Source organism: Loxodonta africana, chromosome 9, assembly GCF_030014295.1.
Source record: "Loxodonta africana isolate mLoxAfr1 chromosome 9, mLoxAfr1.hap2, whole genome shotgun sequence".
In the NCBI taxonomy this organism is placed as follows: domain Eukaryota; kingdom Metazoa; phylum Chordata; class Mammalia; order Proboscidea; family Elephantidae; genus Loxodonta; species Loxodonta africana.
This window is the reverse complement of record NC_087350.1, coordinates 119,436,188-119,460,819: the sequence shown is the minus strand read 5'-3', so window position 1 is coordinate 119,460,819 and position 24,632 is coordinate 119,436,188. Positions and strand designations below refer to the sequence as shown.

The 24,632-nt window shown below is 49.7% G+C and overlaps 1 protein-coding gene across 4 annotated transcripts in view; it reads left to right on the top strand.

The window, feature by feature from the left end:
• The window catches only part of VAV2 (vav guanine nucleotide exchange factor 2), a 210,219-nt gene that overhangs the window by 136,799 nt on the left and 48,788 nt on the right, over nucleotides 1–24,632 (top strand). For 2 of the 4 annotated variants that reach the window (XM_064290621.1, XM_064290623.1), the window contains exons 5-6: nucleotides 20,449–20,551; nucleotides 23,779–23,877. In XM_064290621.1, the coding sequence (XP_064146691.1) occupies nucleotides 20,449–20,551; nucleotides 23,779–23,877 (202 nt within the window). Of the gene's footprint in view, nucleotides 1–20,379; nucleotides 20,552–23,778; nucleotides 23,878–24,632 lie in introns of all 4 variants that reach the window. The other 2 variants (XM_064290622.1, XM_064290620.1) reach the window with 1 other exon arrangement.

Below are 24,632 nucleotides of genomic sequence, written 5' to 3'. Positions count from 1 at the left end.
AGCCCTGTCATTGGTGCATAAATATTTAATATGGTTATGTCTTCCTGATCAATTGTCCCTTTTATCATTATATAGTGTCCTTCTTTATCCTTTGTGGTGGATTTAAGTCTAAAGTCTATTTTGTCAGAAATTAATATTGCTACTCCTCTTCTATTTTGCTTATTGTTTGCTTGATATACTTTTTTCCATCCTTTGAGTTTTAGTTTGTTTGTGTTTCTAAGTCTAAGATGTGTCTCTTGTAGGCAGCATATAGATGCATCGTGTTTCTTTATCCAGTCTGTGACTCTCTGTCTCTTTATTGGTGCATTTAGTCCATTTACATTCAGGGTAATTATAGATAAATAAGTTTTTAGTGCTGTCATTTTGATGCCTTTTTATGTGTGTTGTTGACAATTTTATTTTTCCACATACTTTTTTGTGCTGAGGCGTTTTTCTTAGTAAATTGTGAGATCCTCATTTTCATAGTGCTTGACTTTATGTTAGTTGAGTCGTTAACGTTTTTCTTGGTTTTTATCTTGAGTTATAGAGTTGTTATACCTTTTTGTGGTTACCTTATTATTTACCCCGATTTTTCTAAGTAAAAACCTAACTTGTATTGTTGTATATCGCCTTGTATCACTCTCCATATGGCAGTTCAATGCCACCTGTATTTAGTCCCTCTTTTTGATTATTGTGATCTTTTACCTATTGACTTCCATGATTCCCTGTTATGTGTATTTTTTTTTTAATTAATCTTAATTTGTTTTTGTGATTTCCCTATTTGAGTTGATATCTGGACGTTCTGTTTTGTGACCTTGTGTTGCGCTGATATCTGATATTATTGGTTCTCTGACCAAACAATATCCTTTAGTATTTCTTGTAGCTTTGGTTTGGTTTTTGTAAATTCTCTAAACTTGTGTTTGTCTGTAAATATCTTAATTTCGCCTTCATATTTCAGAGAGAGTTTTGCTGGATATATGATCCTTGGCTGGCAGTTTTTCTCCTTCAGTGTTCTGTATATGTCGTCCCATTCCCTTCTTGCCTGCATGGTTTCTGCTGAGTAGTCTGAACTTATTCTTATTGATTCTCCCTTGAAGGAAACCTTTCTTTTCTCCCTGGCTGCTTTTAAAATTTTCTGTTTATCTTTGGTTTTGGTGAGTTTGATGACAATATGTCTTGGTGTTTTTCTTTTTGTATCAATCTTAAATGGGGTTCGATGAGCATCTTGGATAGATATCCTTTCATCTTTCATGATGTCAGGGAAGTTTTCTGTCAGGAGTTCTTCAACTATTTTCTCTGTGTTTTCTGTCCCCCCTCCCTGTTCTGGGACTCCAATCACCCGCAGGTTATCCTTCTTGATAGAGTCCCACATAATTCTTAGGGTTTCTTCATTTTTTTAAATTCTTTTATCTGATTTTTTTTCAGCTATGTTGGTGTCGATTCCCTGGTCCTCCAGATGTCCCAGTCTGCATTCTAATTGCTCGAGTCTGCTCCTCTGACTTCCTATTGCATTGTCAAATTCTGTTATTTTATTGTTAATCTTTTGGATTTCTACATGTTGTCTCTCTATGGATTCTTGCAACTTATTAATTTTTCCAGTATGTTCTTGAATAATCTTTTTGAGTTCTTCAACAGTTTTATCAGTGTGTTCCTTGGCTTTTTCTGCAGTTATCCTAATTTCATTTGTGATATCATTAAGCATTCTGTAAATTAGTTTTTATATTCTGTATCTGATAATTCCAAGATTGTATCTTCATTTGGGAAAGGTTTTGATTCTTTTGTTTGGGGGGTTGGAGAAGCTGTCATGGTCTGCTTCTTTAAGTGGTTTGATATGGATTGTTGTCTCCGAGCCATCACTGGGAAACTAGTTTTTCCAGAAAATCCGCTAAAAAAAAAAATGCAGTCAGATCCCTATCAGAGTTCTCCCTCTGGCTCAGGCTATTCAGATGTTAATGAAGCCGCCTGGGGAGGGTGGGGGAGGGAACAGAGAGATAGGAGAGTAGCACCTCAGAATATAGCCAGAGTTGCTTGTCTTGCTTGGAATGACTATTATATCTGAGATTCCCGTGGGGCGCGTCGCCTATGTGTGCTGGCTGTGTGGAGATTGCCCCCGGGGGGTCTGGCCCGCTGGAGTCAAGGTCAGATCCTCCGCTTCCAGCCCCACGCCCAGTGTCAAGGCTCCCCTACTGGGACGGTGCACTCTCGACTCCAAAATCAGTCGCTGCCTCCGGGGGACTTCTCGTCCCTCCAGTCGCGTGGCCGTGCCGCCTCCGAGAACCAGTTGGGCCTCCTCCCGGGGTTAGTTCAGATGGGTGGAGCAGCTCCCCGTGCTTGTGCCGTGACCGAGTGTCCCGGCTGGGACGCTGTTCTCCCCACTCCAATACCAGTCGCTGCCTCCCGGGGACTTCTCCTACCGGCTGCGTCCCATGCTGCCCGCGCGACCCGGCTGGTCCCCCTCCCGGGGTTAGTTCAGGGGGGTGGAGCAGCTCTCCGTGTTTATGCCGTACCTGCGTCCAGTCCAAATCCCTGCGGGACGTTTCCCCGGCTCGGACGCTGCTCTTTCTGCTCCAGGACCAGTCACTGCCTCCCGGGGACTTTTCCTACCGGCTGCGTCCCACGCCGCCCGTGGAACCGGCTGGTCCCCCTCCCGGGGTTAGTTCAGGGGGGTGGAGCAGCTCTCTGTGCTTGTGCCATACCTGACTGGTACGCTGGCTCCAGGCTCTGGAAACAATCGCTGCTTCCCCGTATTAGTTCGTTCTCCGTCTCTAAATCTGTGTTTGTTGTTCAGGGTTCGTAGATTATTATGTATGTGATCGATTCACTTGTTTTTCCGTGTCTTTGCTGTAAGAGGGATCCGAGGTAGCGTCTGCGTAGTCTGCCATCTTGGCTCCTCCGAGATAATTTTTTAAGGTGCGTAAATGTGAAAGAAGCTTTCCTGTGTCAGCGCCACCTTCAATTAGGGCGTGACGTCTCCTTGGAGTGGGCTTCTTCCATCTCCTGGGAGTGGTGGGAGGTGCAGAGGTGGGGAGGCACCTGCTGGCAGTGACCTAGAGGGTGGCCCTCCGCTGCTCCTGGCAGGGGACGGGTGGGGGGACACCAGCCATTGTACCCTCCACCATGACCCTGGCCCAGGGGAGAGCCCCCTTGCTGCCCGTTGTCTTTGGGTTGCCTGCTTCACCCAGCCACAAGGGAGCTTGTTTAAAAACTACCTCCTGAGCTCACCCGTGTGCATGCCATCATGCGTGGCCGCTCAGCATCACACAGGGTGGTCCGCGCACACACAGCCTGGACGGAGTGGAAGGAGCTTGGGGTGTCGTATGTGCACCCCCTGAGGGTGGCTTCTCAAAGGAACGAGTTTGAGAGCAAACCACAGAAAACCTCTTTGGACAGCTGCTTGCTCCATGCCCCTGTGAAGACCACCATCAACAAAGCCCCAGTCGAGTCTGCCCCCTGCCCCACCGTGGAGCTCACCTCTGCCCCGGTGGTGGGGAGGAGGCTGGCCAGAAGGTGGGCAGATGGGGGCCTGGCGAGCTGTGGAGGCACGTCCTTGCTTTGCAGTCTCACTCCTGGACGTGGTACAGCAGGGGAAAGCGTGAACCCATCCTTGACCAGGCCACTGCACAGGATTGCAAGGATCGTCCCCAGGCCGAGCTGCGGGCCCTTGGCCGTTGGTTCTGTCATTTATTCAGTTCCTTGGGCACCAATCTCTAGGCAGCGCCTGCTGCGTGCCGGGCACTGGGGTGCATGAGACCCCACGCCGGCTTCTCCTTGGCAGCACGTGGTTCCCTAGACTGTGGAGGGTCTTGGCCTGTGTCATGAGCCCCACGAGGCCTGTATCAGATGCTTCCGCCTGCCGTTAAGCTGGGCCTAGCAGGCAGGTTTTGGAGTCTTCCATCATACTGAGCAGCGTTTCCTTCTGTTGTATGTAGGGTCTCTGTCAGTCGGAACCGACTGGACAGCACCTCACAACAACAACGTGCTGGTCAGCAGAGACAGTGGGGCTTTGCATGGATTTTAATACCTAGTTAAACCAGATCCTTCCTGTACTGGGGTGGTCTCAGCCTGTCTCTGGGACCTACTGAAGGCAGGCTCTGCAACGGGGACAGGGCAGCATGGAAGGGGGCGTTCCAGAAGGGGCAGGGGCCACCTGGGCTCTGACCAGAAGCAGAGGTGTGTATTTTGTATAACAAGGGCCCCTCCATATTGCTCTCATGATACTGTCTTCCGGGACCCCATGCGGATAAAGACTCGACCTTCCACCACTATTTCCGTTTCGACCATTATAGACCTGGCACACAGTAGGCGCTTAAGAAATAAGTGCTTTAAATACGAGGAAGAATAACATGTTAGATTTTAGTGAAAAAGTCCAATCATGCACATGTTATTTGCTGTATCGAGAACCAAACTTCTATTCATTCTATAAAACCCAGCTCAAAGGTCTCCTCCTTCAAGAACCCACCACCATCTCCACCAAGCTGAGTGATGCACCCCACCCCCAGATCCTTAAAAAGCGCCCCAGGATTCTCTCCATCACTGTTACCCTCGGCTTCCTGTGATGGGTTCCTTCCCTCCAACCCAACCCTCCCCCCAGTTAGTGAGCTCCCACTAAGGGCTTGAGTGAATCAGCGCGGTCGGTGGTCTGGCCGCCTCTTTGCATTTGAGGAATTTAAGCCTCAGAGAATGTGAGGTCACAGCATGTAGAGGAGTAGTCCACTACTGTGGCCAGGACATTCCCCGAGCCCATCTCATGTGGTGCCCCTGTGCCCCAGCCCCAGGTATAGGTCTTTTTTGGTCCCTAAATGCTTTTGGATGGTGGACAGGCTCCTCTACTGCTTGGAAAGAAGACCCGGAAAAGGGAGTTGGTGGGGAGGACATGGCCTGGCGGACAGGGCTCCCCTGGGGGTCCAGGTAGCCGGGCTCTTGTCTCTGTCTGCTCTGCTGTGGCATCGTGAGCCCAGGTAACTACCATGGCCTCTCTGTGCCCTGCCTCCTGCCTGTAGGGAGAGCAGCCTTTCCTCGCAGCTTGGACTGAGGGTCTGCTAAGGGCATGTGTGGCCAAGCTCTGTAAAGTGTAGAGGCCTTGTCTGTCTGTCTGTCTGTCCCCAGACACAGCCAGTCCAGCCCACAGCCGCCTCTGAGGGCCTGGAAGCCCCTCCCACCGTTGCCCCCACCCCAGGCCCTGGAGATGCACTCCTGTGTGGAGAGGACTGGTTTCCTAGTAACAGGTTAATGGTGGTTGGCACCCTGCTTCCTAGCAGCCGACGGCCCGGGGCCAGACAGCACTTCGCGCCTGTCAGCAGTGACATTTCATGTCCCTGTGAACACAGGAGAGCCTGAGGCCAGAGGAAGCTGAGAGTTTGTCCACTTTCCTTTGATTTTCCTTGGGAGGCGAGGGGAGTGGTGGGCTGCTCCGAGCAGCTGACTTTCTGGAACAGAATTGGGGCGGCGGATGAGGCTTCGGGGGCCAGGGACTATGGGCTCCTGCAGGAGGCAGTGGAGCGGCCGAGGCAGTGGTCTCTGGGGGCAGTGGGCCGCACTCGGCGCCCCTCCTGGAAGACTGGGGCCATTGTGAGGACGAAAATAATTGCTGGGATTTAGCATCTGTCAGTGCAGCTGCCTGCCAGAAAACAGCAGGGGTAAGAGGACCAGACAGGGGCTGGGTCACTGTACCCGGAAGGTCAGGTGGGGGAGGGAGACCGCCTGCCCACCACCATGTCAGCCGGAGGTGCTGGGCTGCAGCTGCATGGGGCCTGGTGGTCTCCCTGCATTTGGTTCTTGCCATCGTCTGCCCCCCACCCAGGTGGTGATCGCCCCTACGGGAACAGAGCACGGAGGGTAGATAACTTGACCTGCACTCAGCTCACTGTGGCCCAGGAGAAGTGCCCAGTGGGGAGTTTGAGAGAAGCAGTGAATGAGAAGGACAGATGGAGCAGAGGGGCAATGTGGAGGCCCCTGTGCCCACGCCTCTGCCTTGTTCACATCCATTCGCAGGCTCTGTGATGGGCAACGAGACAGAGGGCCGCCTCTCCGAAACCGTAACAGCACACCGTAGTGGACCAGGACCGAGCGCCCCGACTCCTGACTTCCTCTCTCTCTGTGCCGTTAGTGGCTGTCCAGTCAGTTCCAACTCACGGAGACCCCACATGTGCAGAGCAGAGTTGGGCTCCGTAGGGTTTTCAAGGCAGTGATCTTTCAGAAGCAGGTTGCTAGGCCTGTCTTCCGAGGCGCCTCTGGGTGGGTTTGAACCACCAACCTTTCGGCTAGTAGTTGAGTGCTTAACTCCTACTTTCTCTCTAGTCTTACGTATTTCAGACAGTGTGTCAGACTGAATGCTGACGATGGCTGTTAAAGGATCCCAGGCCCTGGGCAAAGCATCATCTCTTTGCTCTCCATCTACCTCTGGGGTGGGGCCACGGCACTCCATGTTGGACACCTACTTATGCTAGGCCTGTGCTGGCCCTTTCCATTGCCCTTATAAAGGCGGCGGTATTATTTTCACTTTACAGGCGGGGAAACTGAGGCTTGGGTTACCCTGCCAGAGCTACAGAGCTAGGAACTGGCAGGGCCAAGAAGCATCTGACTGCCTCCCTCTGGGGGGTCGCACATGAGGGATTCAAGTTCCTACCAAAAAGATCGGCAAGTCCATTCTGAAGGAGGAGTGGACGCATCAGCTCAGCGATCCAGCACTGACTGAGCCGCTGTTCTGTGCACAGCTCCAGTGTGATGGATGTCAAGTGTTTCCATGCAGTATAGCTTCTGATAACCTGGAGCCTCCATTTCTACCTACCCTAGAGACTGACTTAAGAATAAGCGGAGTCAATCAAAACAACTCAAGCTAAGCCTGGCACAATGGAGCTGTACTGGGATGATTCCGAAGCTATTTTTGGATTTTGCAGGCCCTTTGGATCCTTTTCAAGGACTTTGGGAGGTTGGTCTGGAGATTGCACCAAGCTCACCCAAGTCCAGGTAGAAGACATGACAGTCTTGTCTCTCCTACGGACTGTGTGCAGCAGCTGTGTGGGGCTGGTGCCAGTTCTGTGTGCCAGGTAGGAGCTGGAGTCTCATCAAAGCTCACTGTCATGTGAGAAAACTGATAGCAGGACTCTTGCACAATTGTATCTACCACTCGTGTACCTGCACTGCAGCCAGGAGGCTTCAGACCTGTCGGGGATACCATCATTCACCCCCCTTCCCAACCTAGTGCCGTATATTTCCCTTTTCCTCCCGTCCAACAAACTGGTCATGTGATGCACCAGGCCCAGCTGGCTACGACATCACTGTCTTAGGCTGAGTTTTTTTTGCTTCTAGAGAAGCAAAACCAGTAAAGCGTATAAATATATATAGAGGGAGATTTATATCAAGGAAACGGCTCATGCCATTGTAGAGGCTAAAACATCCCAAGTCCGTGGGTCGGGATAGAAGCCTCTCCTAACTCATGTGGCTACAGGGGCTGACGAACCCAAGATTGTCAAGTCAGACAGCAGGACTCTGGCTCACAGGCTGGAAAGATGGATGAATCTCAAGATTGGCAGACAAGATGGCAGGTAAGCTGCTAACTCAAGTCTCAAGAACCAGAGGTCAGACACACAAGAGCCAGCTGCAGGACCCAGTGCAAGAAAAAACCTGCGAGCCTTGCCAGAAAGTCCACTTATGTTTGATGCAGGGCACACCCTCAAGGAAACTCCCTTTCCACTGATTGGCTACTCACAGCAGATCCCATCATGGAGGTGATCACATGATATCAAATCTCATCATGAAGATACGACTGCCAAACTACATCATAACTGCCAAACCACTGTGGATCATGGCCCAGGCAAGTTGACACACAATCTTAATGATCACAATGACTAATCCATTTTAATAGATTACTAAGACTTGTAATGTACCACCTACATCATTCAGGAAACTCACTTTTAGAGACAACACCTTTGCTAAGAAGGATGGCAGTAGTGGAACTTCAGGGCCAGTGTTAGCCAAAGGAGAAGAACTGTTTGGGAACCAGACCTTGTCAGGGCCCCACTCAGATGACCCTACAGAAGCTTCTAGTGTTTGTCCCTCACCTGAGAGACTTCTCCACACCAAGACTGCTGATCTCCACACCAAGACAATCTCTACACCTGGACCCTGTGGTCTTTGAGGAAAGAGTCCATACTTTTTCATCTCTGTGTCTCCAGAACCCAAAAGTTTCTAGTGCAGAACTGGTCTTAGGATAAATATTGATTATTGTTGTTGTTAGGTGCCGTCGACTCGGTTCCGGCTCATAGCGACCCTCTGCACAAAAGAACAAAACACTGCCCGGTCCTGCGCCATCCTTACACTCGTTGTTATACTTGACCTCAATATTGCAGCCACTGTGTCAATCCACCTTGTTGAGGGTTTTTCTCTTTTCCGCTGACCCTGTACTCTGCCAAGCATGATGTCCTTCTCCAGGGACTGATCCCTCCTGACAACACGTCGAAAGTATGTAAGACGCAGTCTCGCCATCCTTGCTTCTAAGGAGCATTCTGGTTGTACTTCTTCCAAGACAGATTTGTTCGTTCTTTTGGCAGTCCACGGTATATTCAGTATTCTCCACCAACACCACGATTCAAAGGTGTCAACTGTTCTTCGGTCTTCCTTATTCATTGTCCAGCTTTCATATGCATATGATCCGATTGAAAATACCATGGCTTGGGTCAGGTGCACCTTCGTCTTCAGGGTGGCATCTTTGCTCTTCAACACTTTGAAGAGGTCCTTTGCAGCAGATTTGCCCAATGCAATGCATCTTTTCATTTCTTGACTGCTGCTTCCATGGGTGTTTATTGTGGATCCAAGTAAAATGAAATCCTTGACAACTTCAATCTTTTCTCCATTTACCATGATGTTGCTCATTGGTCCAGTTGTGAGGATTTTTGTTTTCTTTATGTTGAGGTGTAATCCATACTGAAGGCTGTGGTCTTTGATCTTCATTAGTAAGTGCTTCAAGTCTTCTTCATTTTCAGCAAGGAAGGTTTTGTCATCTGCATAACTCAGGTTGTTAATGAGTCTTCCTCCAATCTTGATGCCCCATTATTCTTCATATAGTCCAGCTTCTCAGATTATTTGTTCAGCATACAGATTAAATAGGTATGGTGAAAGAATACAACCCTGACGCACACCTTTCCTGACTTTAAACCAATCAGTACCCCCTTGTTCTCTCCGAACAACTGCCTCTTGATCTATGTAAAGGTTCCTCATGAGCACAGTAAGTGTTCTGGAATTCCCATTCTTCGCAGTGTTATCCATGGTTTGTTATGATCCACACAGTCAAATGCCTTTGTATAATCAATAAAACACAGGTAAACATCCTTTTGGTATTCTCTGCTTTCAGCCAGGATCCATCTGACATCAGCAATGATATCCCTGGTTCCATGTCCTCTTCTGAAACTGGCCTGAATTTCTGGCAGTTCCCTGTCTATATACTGCTGCAGCCGTTTTTGAATGATCTTCAACAGAATTTTGCTTGCGTATGATATTGTTCTATAATTTCCACATTCAGTTGGATCACCTTTCTTGGGAATAGGCATAAATATAGACCTCTTCCAATCAGTTGGCCAGGAAGCTGTCTTGCATATTTCTTGGCATAGATGAGTGAGCACCTCCAGCGCTGCATCTGTTTGTTGAAACATCTCAATTGATATTCCATCAATTCCTGGAGCCTTGTTTTTCGCCAATGCCTTCAGAGCAGGTTGGACTTCTTCCTTCAGTACCATCTGTTCCTGATCATATGCCACCACTTGAAATGGTTGAATATCGACTAATTCTTTTTGGTATAATGACTGTGTATTCCTTCAATCTTCTTTGGATGCTTCCTGCATCATTTAATATTTTCCCCATGGAATCCTTCACTGTTGCAACTCGAGACTTGAATTTTTTCTTCAGTTCTTTCAGCTTGAGAAACGCCGAGCATGTTCTTCCCTTTTGGTTTTCCATCTCCAGCTCTTTTCACATGTCATTATAATACTTTACTTTGTCTTCTCGAGACGCCCTTTGAAATCTTCTGTTCAGTTCTTTTACTTCATCAATTCTTCCTTTTGCTTTAGCTGCTCGACACTTGAGAGCAAGTTTCAGAGTCTCCTCTGACATCCACCTTGATCTTTTCTTTCTTTCCTGTCTTTTCAGTGACCTCTTGCTTTCTTCATGGATGATGTCCTTGATGTCATTCCATAACTCATCTGGTCTTCGGTCACTAGTGCTCAATGGGTCAAATCTATTCTTCAGATGGTCTCTAAATTCAGGTGGGATATACTCAAGGTCATATTTTGGCTCTCGTGGACTTGCTCTGATTTTCTTCAGTTTCAGCTTGAACTTGCTTATGAACAATTGATGGTCTGTTCCACAGTCGGCCCCTGGCCTTGTTCTGACTGATTATACTGAGCTTTTCCATCATCTCTTTCCACAGATGTAGTCAGTTTGATTTCTCTGTGTTCCATCTGGCAAGGTCCATGTGTACAAAAAAAACCGTTTATGTTGGTGAAAGAAGGTATTTGCAATGAAGAAGTCGTTGGTCTTGCAAAATTCTATCATTCAATCTTCAGCATTGTTTCTAGCACCAAGGCCATATTTTCCAACTACTGATCCTTCTTTGTTTCCAACTTTCGCATTCCAATCGCCAGTAATTATCAATGGATCTTGATTGCAGGTTCAATTAATTTCAGGCTGCAGCAGCTTTTAAAAATCTTCTATTTCTTCATCCCTGGCCCTAGTGGTTGGTGCGTACATTTGAATGATAGTCATATTAACTGGTCTTCCTTGTAGGCATATGGATATTATCCTATCACTGACAATGTTGTACTTCAGGATAGATCTTGAAACGTTCTTTTTGACGATGAATGCAACACCATTCCTCTTCCAGTTGTCATTCCCAGCATAGTAGACTATATGATTGTCCAATTCAAAATGGCCAATACCAGTCCATTTCAGCTCACTAATGCCTAGGATATTGATGTTTATGCATTCCATTTCATTTTTGACGATTTCCAATTTTCCTAGATTCATACTTCGATTATTAATGGATGTTTGCAGCTGTTTCTTCTCATTTTGAGTCGTGCCACATCAGCAAATGAAGGCCCTGAAAGCTTTACTCCATCCATGTCATTAAGGTCAACTCTACTTTGAGGAGACAGCTCTTCCCCAGTCATCTTTTGAGTGCCTTCCAACCTGAGGGGCTCATCTTCCAGCACTATATCAGACAATGTTCACTCCTATTCATAAGGTTTTCACTGGCTAATGCTTTTCAGAAGTAGACGGTCGGGTTCTTCTTCCTAGTCTGCCTTATTCTGGAAGCTCAGATGAAACCTGTCCTCCATGGGTGACCCTGCTGGTATGTGAATACCGGTGGCATAGCTTCCAGCATCACAGGAACACACAAGCCCCTACAGTACGACAAACTGACAGACATTGATTAAACAGATCAAATTTGAGAGTCTGTCTTAATTGTGGAGTTTATCTTATTTATATTTATTGTTCTAACAAGTATGTTTGATTTTATTTTCATAATTTTTTTGTCATTAAATAAAACACAATTACTTGCTGTTTCTTTTTTTTCCTCCCACTCGCATAACTTGGAACATTTATGTAATGAAATTTTAGTTCTATTGTAATAATAAGGTGTAAACCTGTATTTCCCAATGCTCTAATTGCCCTAAATTGAGCTGTGCAATCATGTGTAAGCCATATCATCTCTTTAGGTCTCAATTCCACCATCTATGAAATAAAATAATAGTTGGTAGCATGCTTTTCATAAATGCACTCTACCTGAGAGACTGACTTAAGAAACGTGGTCAGTCAAAACAAGTGAACCCCAAGCTAAGCCTGGCACAGTGAAGCTGTACTGGGTTGATTCCGAAGCCACTTTTGGATTTCTCAGGGCCTTAGGGTCCTTTTCAAGGACTGTGGGAAGTTGGTCTGGAGGTTGGGCCAAGCTCACCCAAGTCCAGATGGAAGACATGAAGGCCTTGTCTCTCCTATGGGATTGTGCGCAGCAGCCGTGTGGGGCTGGCACCAGTTTTGTGTGCCAGGTAAAGTGCAAAGCATGACGGTGGGTGCTCTTGTGGCTCTATGACTAGGACCCACAGAAGAAGGTAACTGAAGAACATTACAGGCAAAAGACTGATGACTCACTTCCCAGCTTTCAGCAGAATCTGGATCACAGACATTTTGCCAAATAGAAGAAGCAGTGTCTGCATTTTTGAGATTTTTCTGCCCCAAGTTAAGAGGCCAGAACACAGCTCTCCCTTGAGTGGTTCTGACTGTCCATTTTTAGCTTCAATGCCCTGGGCAAATTAGAAGAGCTGAATGGGATGTGATACTTGAATGATGAGTGTACCTTGTATGCATTGATTTTGAGAAACAGAAAAGCAAGCTGAGGACATGGGAGTGAACATGTGCTGGAGAAAAGCCCGTTGTGTTTATTCCCACTGTTTCTGTGCTGTGGTCTTGTGCCTTCTGGGAGTACAGCGAGGGAGAAGCCGTTGTGTCATCTCACACTCAGCTGGAAGAACCCACGGGTCAGTGAAGAGGTGCTCACTGTGTGGGAAAGAAGGCACTAACTGGCTGAGCGGGCTCACACATTATTTTATCTCTCTGAGCCTCAGTTTCCCCGGGCAAAATGGGGTTGTTTTAAGGATTAGAAATAATACATTTAAGGAGATCAACCTTCAGTAAGGTAGAGTAGCTTGGTTGGACTGACTGCACTGTTGTTGTTGTTGTTAGGTGCTGTCCAGTGGGTTCCAACTTGTAGTGACCCTGTGTGCAACAGAACGAAACACTGCCCGGTCCTGCGCCATCCTCACAATCGTTGCTATGTTTGAGCCCATTGTTGAAGCCACTATGTCAGTTCATCTCATTGAAGGTCTTCCTCTTCTTTGCTGACCCTCTACTTTACCAAGCATGATGTCCACCTCCAGGACTGATCCCTCCTGATAACATGTCCCAAGTATGTGAGACATAGTGTCACTATCCTTGCTTCTAAGGAGCATTCTGGCTGTACTTCTTTCAAGACAAATTTGTTTGTTCTTTTGGCAGTCCATGGTATATTCAATATTCTTCAACAACACCATAATTCAAAGGGGTCAATTTTTCTTTGGTCTTCCTTATTCAGAGTCCAGCTTTCACATGCATATGAAGCAATTGAAAACACCATGGCTTGGGTCAGGCACACCTTTGTCTTCAGGGTGACATCTTTGCTTTTCAACACTTGAAAGAGATTTTTTGCAGCCTATTTGCCCAATGCAATGCCTTTTTTGATTTCCTGACTACAGCTTCCCTGGGCGTTGACTGTGGATCCAAGTAAAATGAAATCCTTGACAACTTCAGTCTTTTCTCCATTTCTCATAATGTTGCTTATTGGTCCAGTTGTGAGGATTTTTGTTTTATTTTGAGGTGTAATCTATACGGAAGGGTGTGGTCCTTGCTCTTCATCAGTAATGTTTCAAGTCCCTCTCACTTTCAGTGAGCAAGGTTGTGTCATCTGCATAACACAGGTTGTTAATGAGCCTTCCTCCAAACCTGATGCCCTTTTCTTCTTCGTATAGTACAGCTTTTTGGATTATTTGCTCAGCACACAGACTGAATAAGTGTAGTGAAAGGATACAACCCTGGCTTTACTGTAGCTAACAATTACAAGAAGCTGAAAAAAAAAATCTATTTGGAGGTACTGGAGAGTAATCAAAAGCACATAAGAACTGAAAGGAAGTCTACTCTTGAGTGAATGGAATTTGACAGTTTGTGGCCTTTTGCCTGAGGGCAGTTCCCAACCCACGCAGAAAGCCAAGCTCTCTCTGGTTGGAGGCATCAGAAGAAAGAAATTGGGCTGGTAGAGAGGCCAGAAAGTTAGGAGGGAAGTGGTGGGTGGGAAGGGCCCACAGAGAGCAGAAGTCCCAAAATGTGCATGTAAAATGCACCTAAGTCCTTGGCTGATCGTTAAACTTTGCATGCACAGAAAAGACTCCAAGGTTTCAAGCAAAAATGCAGCAACTGAAAGACGAATTAAGCAGAGATTTCAGCTGTTGTGCACTGGAGGGAAGACAGAGTTTGAAGTTTGAGTCTGACCAAACTAGCTATTTGTTAGAATAAATATTACTCTTCAGGAGAAATACTAGAATCCTGAATCTCTACAATGTATCATTCATAATATCCAGTGTTTGATAAAGAATTACTAAAATTGCAAAGAAATAGGAAAAAGTAAGTCATACTCAAGAAAAAACGACGTCAATAGAAACCAACCTTGAGATGACCCAGATGTTGAAATTAGCAGACAAGGTCTTTCAAAGCAGGTTTTGTAAATATGGCCAGGACTTAAAGGAAAATATGTACTAAAGTAATGACCACATGGGGAACCTCAGCAGAGGAATAGAAGCTGTGAAAAAGGACTGAATTGAAATTCTAAAACTGAAAAGCATGATAACTGAAATGAACAATTTACTGGCTTGGATTAATAGAAGATTGGACATGGCAGAGGTGCCAGTGAACTTGTAGCTCAGAGGAAAAGGAAGGTAGAAGAAAATGAACACGACCCCATAGATGTGGAACAATATCAAGTGGTATAACATAGGTGTAATTGGAGTTGGTATTAGTTTCCTAGGGCTGCTGTAACGAAGTGCCATAACCTGCTTGATTAAAACCACAGAATATTTTTCATTTACAGTTCTGGAGGCTAGAAGCCTGGAACCAGGGTGTTGGCAGTGTTGAATCCTTTTGAAAGCTGTGAGGAAGAATCTGTTCCATGCCTCTCTCTTAGCTTCTGGTTATGACTGGCAGTCCTTGGAGTCTTAGTTATCCAGTGCTGCTATAACAGAAATACCACAGTGAGTGGATTTAACAAATGTAAATTTATTCTCTCATAGTTTAAGAGGCTAGTAGTCTGAATTCAAAGTGCCAGCTCCAGGGGAAGGCTTTCTCTCTTTTGGCTCTGGAGGAAGGTCCTTGTCATCAACCTTCCCCCAGTCTAGGAGCTTCTCAGTGCAGGGACCTTGGGTCTAAAGGACAAGTCCCGCGCCTGGTTCTTCTTCCTTGATGGTGTGAGGCCCCCCTCTCCCTCTGCTCACTTCCCTCTTTTGTATCTCAAAAGAGATTGACTCAACCCAAAAAACAGCTTAATCCTGTAGATTGAGTCCTGCCTCATTGACATAACTGCCTTTAATCCTGCCTCAATAACATCATAGAGGTTAGGATTTACAACACATAGGATAATCACATCAGGTCACTAATGGAGGACAACCACACAATACTAGGAATCATGGTCTAGCCAAGTTGATACACATTCTTGGGGGACGTAATTCATAATGCTTGGTGTTACTTGGCTTGGAGATACATCACCCCAGTCTCTGCCTCTGTCTTCACGTGGTCTTATCCTTGTGTGTCTGTGTTTCTCCTCTTCTTATAGGGGTACTATTCCTATTGGATTAGGGCCCATCCTGATGACTTCATCTTAACTAATTACTTCTGCAATGACCCTACTTCAAGATAAGTCACATTCACAGGGGCTAGGACTTCAACATATCATTTTGGGTGACAAAATTCAACCCATAACAGAGTCCTGGAAGAAGAACGAAAAGAGAATGGGACAGAAAAAAATATTGGAGAAAGAATAGCTGAGTACTTCCTAAATTCTAAAACCTTTAAAAGTACAAAATGTTGCTAAGAAAAAGTTTAAAAGACCTAAATAAATGAAAGTATATATCATGTTCTTGGATTGGAAGACAATGTTAAGATGTCAGTTCTCCCCAAATTAAACTATAGATTCAATACATTTCCTATTATAACCCTAGTAGGATTTTTTTTTTTAAGAAATTGATAAGATGATCCTCAATTTCATACGGAAATGCAAAGGACCACAGAAAAACCTAAACAGTCTTGTAAAAGAACAAAACTGGAGGATCTGTACTAGTTTATTACAAGTCTTTGTATAAAACTAAAGTAATAAAGACAGAGCTATTGGCATCAGGATTGACAAAGAGATTGATGATATGGGATACAGAATTGCAATATAGACGTACGCTTGTCAAATTATTTTTGCCAAAGGAATCCAGGCTATCCAGTGGTTTTCAGGAACTTGGTCCAGAACAACTTGGGGTAGGGAGGTGAGCCTCAACTCCTACCTCACACCATACCCAAACATTAATTTGAGTTGAATCAGAGATTTAAATGTAAAAGCTAAAATTATTCAGCTTTTGGGGGGGGAAAAAAGGAAAAAATATTTTGTGTCCCAGAAGAAAGCAAAGATTTTATCAACAGGGCACAGAGATGTCTTAGAGGTGACACAGGACACCATAGACAAAATTGTGATAAATTAGACTTCGTCAAAATTAAGCATGAATGCTTATCACAAAACACCGTTAAGAAAATTGCTAAGCCAGAGACTGGAAAAAGGAAAATTCACAAAACATCTGACAAAGGACTTGGTATCCAGAATATATAAAGAACTTTTAGAACTCAGTAAGACAGAAAAGCAGTTTTTAAAAACAGGCAAAAGTCTCGAACAGATCTCTCAGGAAAGAAGACACGCAGATATTCAGTAAACCCATGGAAAAGTCCTCAACATCACTAGTCCTCAGGGAAACACAAGTTAAAACCACAGAAAAGGACATGATGTTTGGTAAAGTGGAGGGTCCGTGAAAATGAGGGAAACCGTCAGTGAGCTGAGTTGACAAAATGGACTCAAACCACGGTGAAAGGTGGTGTAAGACCGGGCAACGTTTTGTTACGTTGTATATAAAGTCTCCATGAGTTGGAGCCGACTTGACAGCAACTCACAACAATAAATCTCACTACGTAGCTATTGTAGTAGTTAAAGTTTTGTTAAAAAACAAAACTGGAACAGCAAGAGCTGAAAAGGGTGTGGAGTAGCTGGAACCCACTCAAACTGCTGGTGGAAATGTAAAACGGGGCACCCACTTTGGGAAAACGCTTGTCAGCGTCTCATGAAACCAAGTATATGCCTCCTTTTGACCCAGCAGTCCCTTCCAGGTATTTTACCCAAAGAAACAGAAGTATGGGTCCACAGAAAGACTTAAATGAGCATAGCGGCTTTTATTCACAGTAACAAAAACCTGGAAGCCACCCAAATGTCCGACAGGAGGAGAGTGGATGGAAAAGGTCCCTGGCATACTCACGTGTAGGCTAGCGCTCAGCAGTGACAAGCCTCGGATAGAGACACAGTGTGGATGGATCTCAGAGGTGTGATGCTAAGGACAAGAAACCAACACCCAAGAGAACATACAGTGTGATGCCAATGACAGGAGCTCTAGAACAAGCACAACCTCTCTAGGGTGAGAAATAGTCAGAAGCGGGGAGAGGTGGGGAATGTACATGCTCTGTAATTTGGAGGGGGTGAGTTACACAGCTGTATCCACTTGTCACAATTGTGTAACTCGGGTTGTGCGTTTCAACCCTGCTAATGGGTTTAATCTTAGCAGCAAACTTGTAAAAAAAAAAAAAGCCATGTAAGGCGTTTAGCCCCGTGCTTGGCACACAGTAGGTGCTCAGTCAATGCAGGTGTATACCTAGAGATGGGAGTCAGTCCTGATTTAGAGATGGCCCAGGAGGAGGGTGGTGGGGCAGGGACCATGACTTGGGGCGTCTGCTCCGGGACCCAGTGGTCCCCATGGGCTCTGCAGCACCTCAGTCCCACCTGTTGGAGGACGCTTCCCGCCTACTGCAGCTGTCACAGTCCCCTTTCTCTGTAGAATGACGGCCACACTGGGCTCATAACAGGGCCGGGTGCCCCTCCAGCTCAAGATGAACAGGCTGTGCCTTGGATTTCTCTGAGCACCCTGCTGTCCTGACACCGAGTCCTCGTACCTGAGAACGTGGGGCCTGGGACGTGGTGGAGCAACAGCATGGTCCCCACGACATCTGGAGCGGGTCCCCACCTGCAGACCTCCCCCCCCCCAACCTGTACCAAGGCTCAGGCTCGCAGGAAAGGGAGCCTGTTGGCTCTCCAGAGCTGGTTTTCGGTCGTTAGGGGTGCAGCTGCACAGAGGTCTCTGTTGAGAAGGTTCTGACCCGGGAGGGCGGACTCCTGGGGCTGGTCGGTGGTGAGCGTGGCATGGGGAAGGGGGCTTCTGTGTCGGCTGCCTGTCCCTCTTCCAGACCTCCAGGCCCCGTGCAGGCTGCTTTCAGCTGTTTGTATTCGTTTCAGCGACGCTCTGAATGTCTAACAGTTGGGGTGCCCCACTTTCTTCCACAACTCCCTCCCGTCAAAGCAAAGCCCATCTCCCTCTCCAGAGGTACAGATGGCCTCACTAGCCTTCCGAGTGCCTGAGCGGCCTGGAAGCTTCCCTCTATGGCCCCCTTGGTTCCACACCGTCAGAATTCCCGACAGAGGCTTTGTCTCCAGCCTCGCTCCGTTGCACGACAGAAGTTTCGGGGGCCGACACCTGCTGATAAGCGCCTCTGCTCTGATGCATGTGGTCCCTAGAGCCTGGGGGGCAGAGCGGAGGGGGCACCCTCTGGGGACAGCATCTGGGGAAGCAGGGAGGCCTGGTGTGTGTCACCATGAGTGACTGCTCCCGTGACGATCTTTTGGACCCTCTGGGGAGACCAGCCTTCGGGACAAGTTACTGAGAAAATCCATGAGTCATGAACATCCTTCTGGGCTTCGGGTTTGTTCCAGGAAACCACTGTCCCCAGAGTATGGGCTCACCCCTCTCCAGGTGGGCTTTGCTCCCCGTTTCGGTTCTCATGGATGCACTGATGTTCAGAAAGACTCCTTACTGTGGCGAGCAGGTGGGGGAGGCAAGAAAGAATGGCCTCGACCATGGCTCTGCATCCCCTAGCCAGTTACTTAGCCTCAGTTTGTTTGTTTTTCATCTGTCAAATGGCCTCAGTGCTATCCAGAGGGAAGGATTTTATGAGGCCAAGATGAGTGAACTCTTCAGGAGCCAGGGCTTTGAGCACAGAAGGGGTTCATGGATGGGGGATGGCTGTTCACAGGAGCATGTTAGCCTGGTCCCTCATCACAGTGTAATCGGTCCCTGCTGGCCTTCCTCCTCCGGCCAGCTCTCAGCTTCTTCACACCTATAGGGGACTCCCTAGGTGGTACAGATGGTTAAGTGCTTGACTACTAGCCAGAAGGCTGGTGGTTCAAACCTGGCCAGAGGCACCTCAGCAGACAGGCCTGGCATCTGCTTCTGGAAGGCCATAGACTTGAAAACCCTGTGAAGCAGTTCTACTGCGCACACATGGGGCCACCATGAGTCGGAATGGACTTGATGGCCACTTACAACAATGACATACCTATATAGTGGTGCAAAAATGGAATAAAATAAGATAAAGCAACAGTGACTGGGCCCTGCCCTTACAGACACACAGCACTGGTGGGTTTGGTAGATCCTCTCTAATTAGGTTTTTCTTAGCGTAATGTTGGGAAGCTTGTGTTCTGGAATGTTCTCTCCGACCTGTTTTTTCTCTGGAGGGCAGCAGAGGGCCTTCCTAGAACATGAATCCTGTGGTGTTTCCCTCCCATGCTCGTCGGCCTGACCCCACCCTGATGGGCCCTCCACCTCTGTAGCTCCCCCCTACCAATTGTGCTCTGAGGCCATGTGGCCCTTCTGTTCTTCAAGTGTGCTGGTGCATCCAGCCACAGGGCCTTTTCACGTGCTGTTGGCTCTGCCTAGAATCCCCTCTGGCTGTCTGTCTAGCTAATTCCTGCAGATCCTTCAAAGCTCAGTTCAGATGTCACTTCTTCAGAAGCCTTCCCTGACAACCCCTGTCCCCCAGGCTAAGCTGGGCCTCCTCGTCACACACTGGGCATACTTATTAAAGTTTGTCATACTTTATCTGGGGGTTCTTTGAACACTGCTTGTCCCTCTTGAAGACTGTGAGCACCATGAGGCCAGGGATGCACCAGGGCCTGGACAGGGCTGGGCACACCCCAGCCCTTCTCCACAACGGTGGCAGGGGCACAATGCCTCGAAAGTTCCATGGGACAGGCCAAAGGCTGTAAACCTGTGTCCTTCACACCAAGACCCAGGGTGCTGGGCATCAGGGCTTTGGGTCACAGGCTTGGGCAGTGGGAAAGGGTTTGGTCTGGAGGCTGGGGTGCAGATGCTGCCCAGAGCTGACCGTAGCCAGGTTCTGTTCAGACAGCCCCTTTGACTGGTTGTGAGAAGGTTCCAATTCAAGTGGGTCTCCTTGCTTGGCCTGCAGTGTGTCCCCAGCACTGACTACCGAGCCAGAGAATTTGAGGTGTTACCACTCTGGGGCATCCAAACACGTGCACGCAGGCAGAGCAGGAGGCAGCCGGGCCCCAGGGGTGGTGCTCACACAGGAGGAAGCCGGGCTGAGCTGTGTGTGGAGCCTCGTGCGGCCCGGAGCGTGGGCTCAGCCCCGTCCCACCCCCTAGCTCCCGTCACCCCTCTCTGTTGGTTCTCCTTGCAGACCGCTCCCGCCTGTGGCTCCCAGTCCAGGGCGGCCAGCCTCCTCTCTAACTGCTTCCTCCTGTTGCAGCGAGCACGACCTGGGGGAGGACATCTATGACTGCGTCCCGTGTGAGGATGAAGGAGACGACATCTATGAGGACATCATCAAGGTGGAGGTGCAGCAGCCCATGGTAAGCGCCCTCACCTGCCAGGCCCCACCCTCACCTACAGGGCGTTCGCACTGAGTGGGGTGTTCGCACTGAGCGGGGCGGCCTGGCTGCTGTGGATGGACGCGACCCTGTGCCAACCCCACACTGGAGCCCCATCAAAGGCGAGCCACCCTCTTGGCCCTTCCCAGCCCCAGGGAGGTTCCTCTGCAGAACATTCTGGAAACCCTGCCCTGGTCCAGCGTGCCGTGCACCTTCTTTTCTATTGGAATTTTGTAAGGAGACCTGGAGGTGACATTGCTGGCACTGAGACCTTCCAGAATGTGTCCCTTGGAGTGTTCTGCTCCGAAGGGTGTGCAGGGCTCTGAGCCCCTCCTGCCTGGCACAGGAGCTCCAAGCTCAGCCGCACACGGCGCGGGCCACCTTCTCCCTTTGTGTGGGAGTGTGGAGACCGAGAGGGCCCTGTTAGCCAGCTGTGCGCCTTTTATGTGGTGGCGATATTTATTTCCGAGCAGGCGCTGGCTAATAAGCTCTCAGATGCCAGTTTGCGCCAGCGCGGGTTTATTGCCAGCAGCTGCTGTGCAGAGAGGGCCTGTGGGCGGATGGGAGGTGGGTTTGGGGTACAGGCTGCAGGCCTTCTCCCCGAGCTGGCGCACCAGGCCTCCCTGGATGGCTGGGGGACCTGTGGCTGTGTGGGCCCCTGGTGCCATTTGCTTTCACTGGAGAAAATGGGAAACTCCTCAAAAAGCAAGTGTCAGTGTTTCTGCCATGTGGTAGGACCAGCTGGCGGCGGGGAACAGAAAATTGGGGAGAATTCTCCCTGGGGAAACCTTTCCAAGAGCATCTCCTGCCCCGGCGGCTCTGCCGAGCCCCAGCGTTGTGCTGGGCGAGGGGAGGGAGGTGCTGGGCGGGAGCCCACGGCCCCTGTCTGACCTCCCCCAGGCTCTGCTCTTAAACAGCCATTTCTTGCATGGCCCCTGAAGGGTCTGGGTGGTCTCACTGCGGAGAGGGGCCTTTCCTGGAGCCAGCAGAGCGCACCCCCAGGCAGCCTCCCGATGGGCGGCTCTTCTCCTGATGCTCTGGGCCGGTCAGGTAGTGGGGCTGGAAGGCTGAGCCGGCTGCTGACAGCTGCCCCCCCGGCCCCCGCCTGCCCGACCCAGAGCTGATACACCAAAACACCAAACTCATTGCTGTCATGTCGACTCAGAGTAGAACTGTGCACCATAGCGTTTTCGATGGATGATTTTTTGGAAGTAGATCTCCAGGCCTTTCTTCCAAGGTGCCTCTGGGTGAACTTGAACCTCCAACCTTTTAGTTAGCAGCAGAGCAAGTTAACCGTTTTTGTCCCCAGGGGCTCTTCCCGTCAGAGCCTGGAGAGCCTTCAGGGTCTTGTTGATCCGGGAAGACTGGGACCACTTTATTCCTGAGGCTGTCTCGAGCTGGGTATCTTGAGAGTGACCGTGGAGGGGGGGAGTGGCCATGAGGGGTCTTCGGAGCACCCCTGCTCTAGGTACACGTGCTCTCCCCAGACCCCATCTGTGCCTTCAGAGGCCGTGAGAGGGGGTGTTTTCTGGAGCTCATGGTCTGGCCATGAGCGCCCAGCAGGGACCTGGGGTTCATCCCAGAGCTGGCCGTGGTGGGTGATGGACAGCTTGCGTGTCCTCGGGGCACAGGCCATCCCTGTCCCTTCCCAGTGCGGTGAGCGAGACCGTCTGCTCGGGGCTGTGTGTTCCCAGGGCAGCCCTGACGGTGCAGGCAGGCTGGGCCCTGTGTCGGCCAGTGTCCTCACTGAGCTGGCTCAGCTGGCTTGATCTTTTTCCGCTTGTGTCTGCCATTGTCTGGATGGTCCAAGTGGGAGGGGACAGGGAAGGGGATGTTTCCAAAGGAAGATACAGCTGGAGGACGCAGGTGCTGCTTTCAGAGTCAGGCGTGGTGGCCCCGTGTCCCCTCACTGCTCCCCTGCCCTGCTGAGCTGCCACGTGGACGGGGGACGGGGGTGGGGGCGGAGTGGGGTTCCCGGTGCTGTTGGCAAACGTGGGAAGAGTGTGTGGGCTCCCAAGTTCTAACTGGCTGTCTGTCTCTCCTCCATGCTCTCAGATCAGATACATGCAGGTGAGTGGTAGGTGAGAAGCAGGTGAGTCCTGCCAGCACCTCAGCCTCCCCCAGGGCAACGCCGTCAAGCAACACATATCACACCCAGTTTCAGGGGGACCGTGGCCCCCAGCACCCCACGAGTAACCGAGCAGTCCCAGGCTGGGCAAGGCCATGGGGTCAGGAGGGAGACTTGGGGGCAGCCTTCAGCCTGGCTTGTGACCCGCCCCAGCCCCTGTGTGGACGCCCCGTCTTGCATAGTGCTTTGGGGAGCCTAGGCCCCAGGGACCCTTAGGGTATTTCCTGGGCAGGGGGAGGTGTTAGGGCCGAGTGAGTCCAAATGGCACAGGCCACTCAGTGCTGTTCCCCAGAGCCCCAGGCAGACGTGGCCGCCCAGCCTCAGCTTTAGAGGAGTGTCCGGAACACCCAGGACTGCCCCAAGCAATCCACCCCGCAGCCGCTGCTTCCAGCCCCTGTGGGGTAACTGGGGTCGTTCACAGGCAATAATACGCTGTTACTGGGCTGTCTGCTCAGCTGGTGGACATCAGCCCCCGGTATCTGCCAGGATCTCTAGCTGTACACAGAGAGCCTCCCACACACAGTGGGTGCTTTAAATGTGTAAACCCCTGTGTGCACTGTGGGATTCCAAGCTCCCAGGGGGTCTGCCGCATTGCAAGCTGTACACAGAGAGCCTCCCGCACACAGTGGGTGCTTTAAGCATGTAAACCCCTGTGTACACCTTGGGATCCCGAGCTCCCCTTAGTTAATGAGCAATTGAGGTGAGGAATTATTTGGGGAGGAGGAGCAAAAAAGAGCGGGGAGTTCTAGAAACCTCCAAGCACGTCTTCCTTGGTGCTGCCACCAGTCCTCAGGCCTGTCACAACTCCCTCCCTTTGCCTCAACTTCCTCGTCTGCGAAACAGATGGAACTGCATGGCTCCTAGTTTCTTCTGTCTCCATTTACCCTTGGTGGCCAAGGCTTGACCCAGGCCGGTGCCCATGTCCTGCTGCGGGTCCCCTCAGGTGCAGCGTGGAGTGGCCAGGACCTTGCTTACGCCCAGGCCCTGCTTGCTGTGTGGCGTCCTGTCTGGTGCAGTGTGGCGGGGCCGGGACCTCATGTGGAGATAGTGCAGGCCCCGCTCACACCAGGTCCTTCTGCAGAAAATGGGCATGACAGAGGATGACAAGAGGAGCTGCTGCTTGCTGGAAATCCAGGAGACTGAGGCCAAGTACTACCGGACCCTCGAGGACATCGAGAAGGTAGGGGTGTGACAGGGAGCAGCTGCTTGGGTCACTGCGGTGTGCATCCCAGGGGCCTGCTGCCTGGTCTCCAGGGCATGATCACAAGCTGGACTCAGGGCAGTGTGGACAGATTGGAGGGCGCATTGGTCCTTCTGACTTTGCTGTCAGGCACCCTCACCCAACAATGTAGTCACCCTTACCTTCACTGGGCACCCTCGGGCCATCTGTGCCCACCCACGCTGCTGGCTCTAGCCAGGCAGCCCCTCCTTGGCCGCCCACCTTGCACCCATCCAGAAGGCCCCTTCCCCCTGGAGTCTTCGCTGGCCTTGGGCCATCTCCATGTTCTTCTCTGTCCTGGTTTGAGCCTGGACAGGGCCTCAGTTTCAGCTTCGTTCCTGTGTACCTGTCCTGGGTGGGCACAGAGCTTGGCTCCTTCCTTTTACCCCCACAAGCCTCTCAGAGCTGGGCAACCACGGGGTGTGCAAGGGGAGGGGGCACAGTCCTCACCCCGAGGGCCTCTGGGGCCAATGTGACAGTTTCCCTAGGCTCACCCTCACTGGCCATCACACCTGAGGCTGGGGTGGAGGGCTGGGCTGAGTGGAGCCATCTAGACCCTGGTTGGTCTTTGGGTGGCACTCAAGGGCACAGGCTCGGGCGTTCAGACCTTGGATGGGAATCATGGCCCTGCCACCATCCAGCGTGTGCCCTGGGTGATATCTTCCCCTCCTGGCCTCAGTCCCCATCCCAAACCTCGATCACAGCACCCTCCTCAG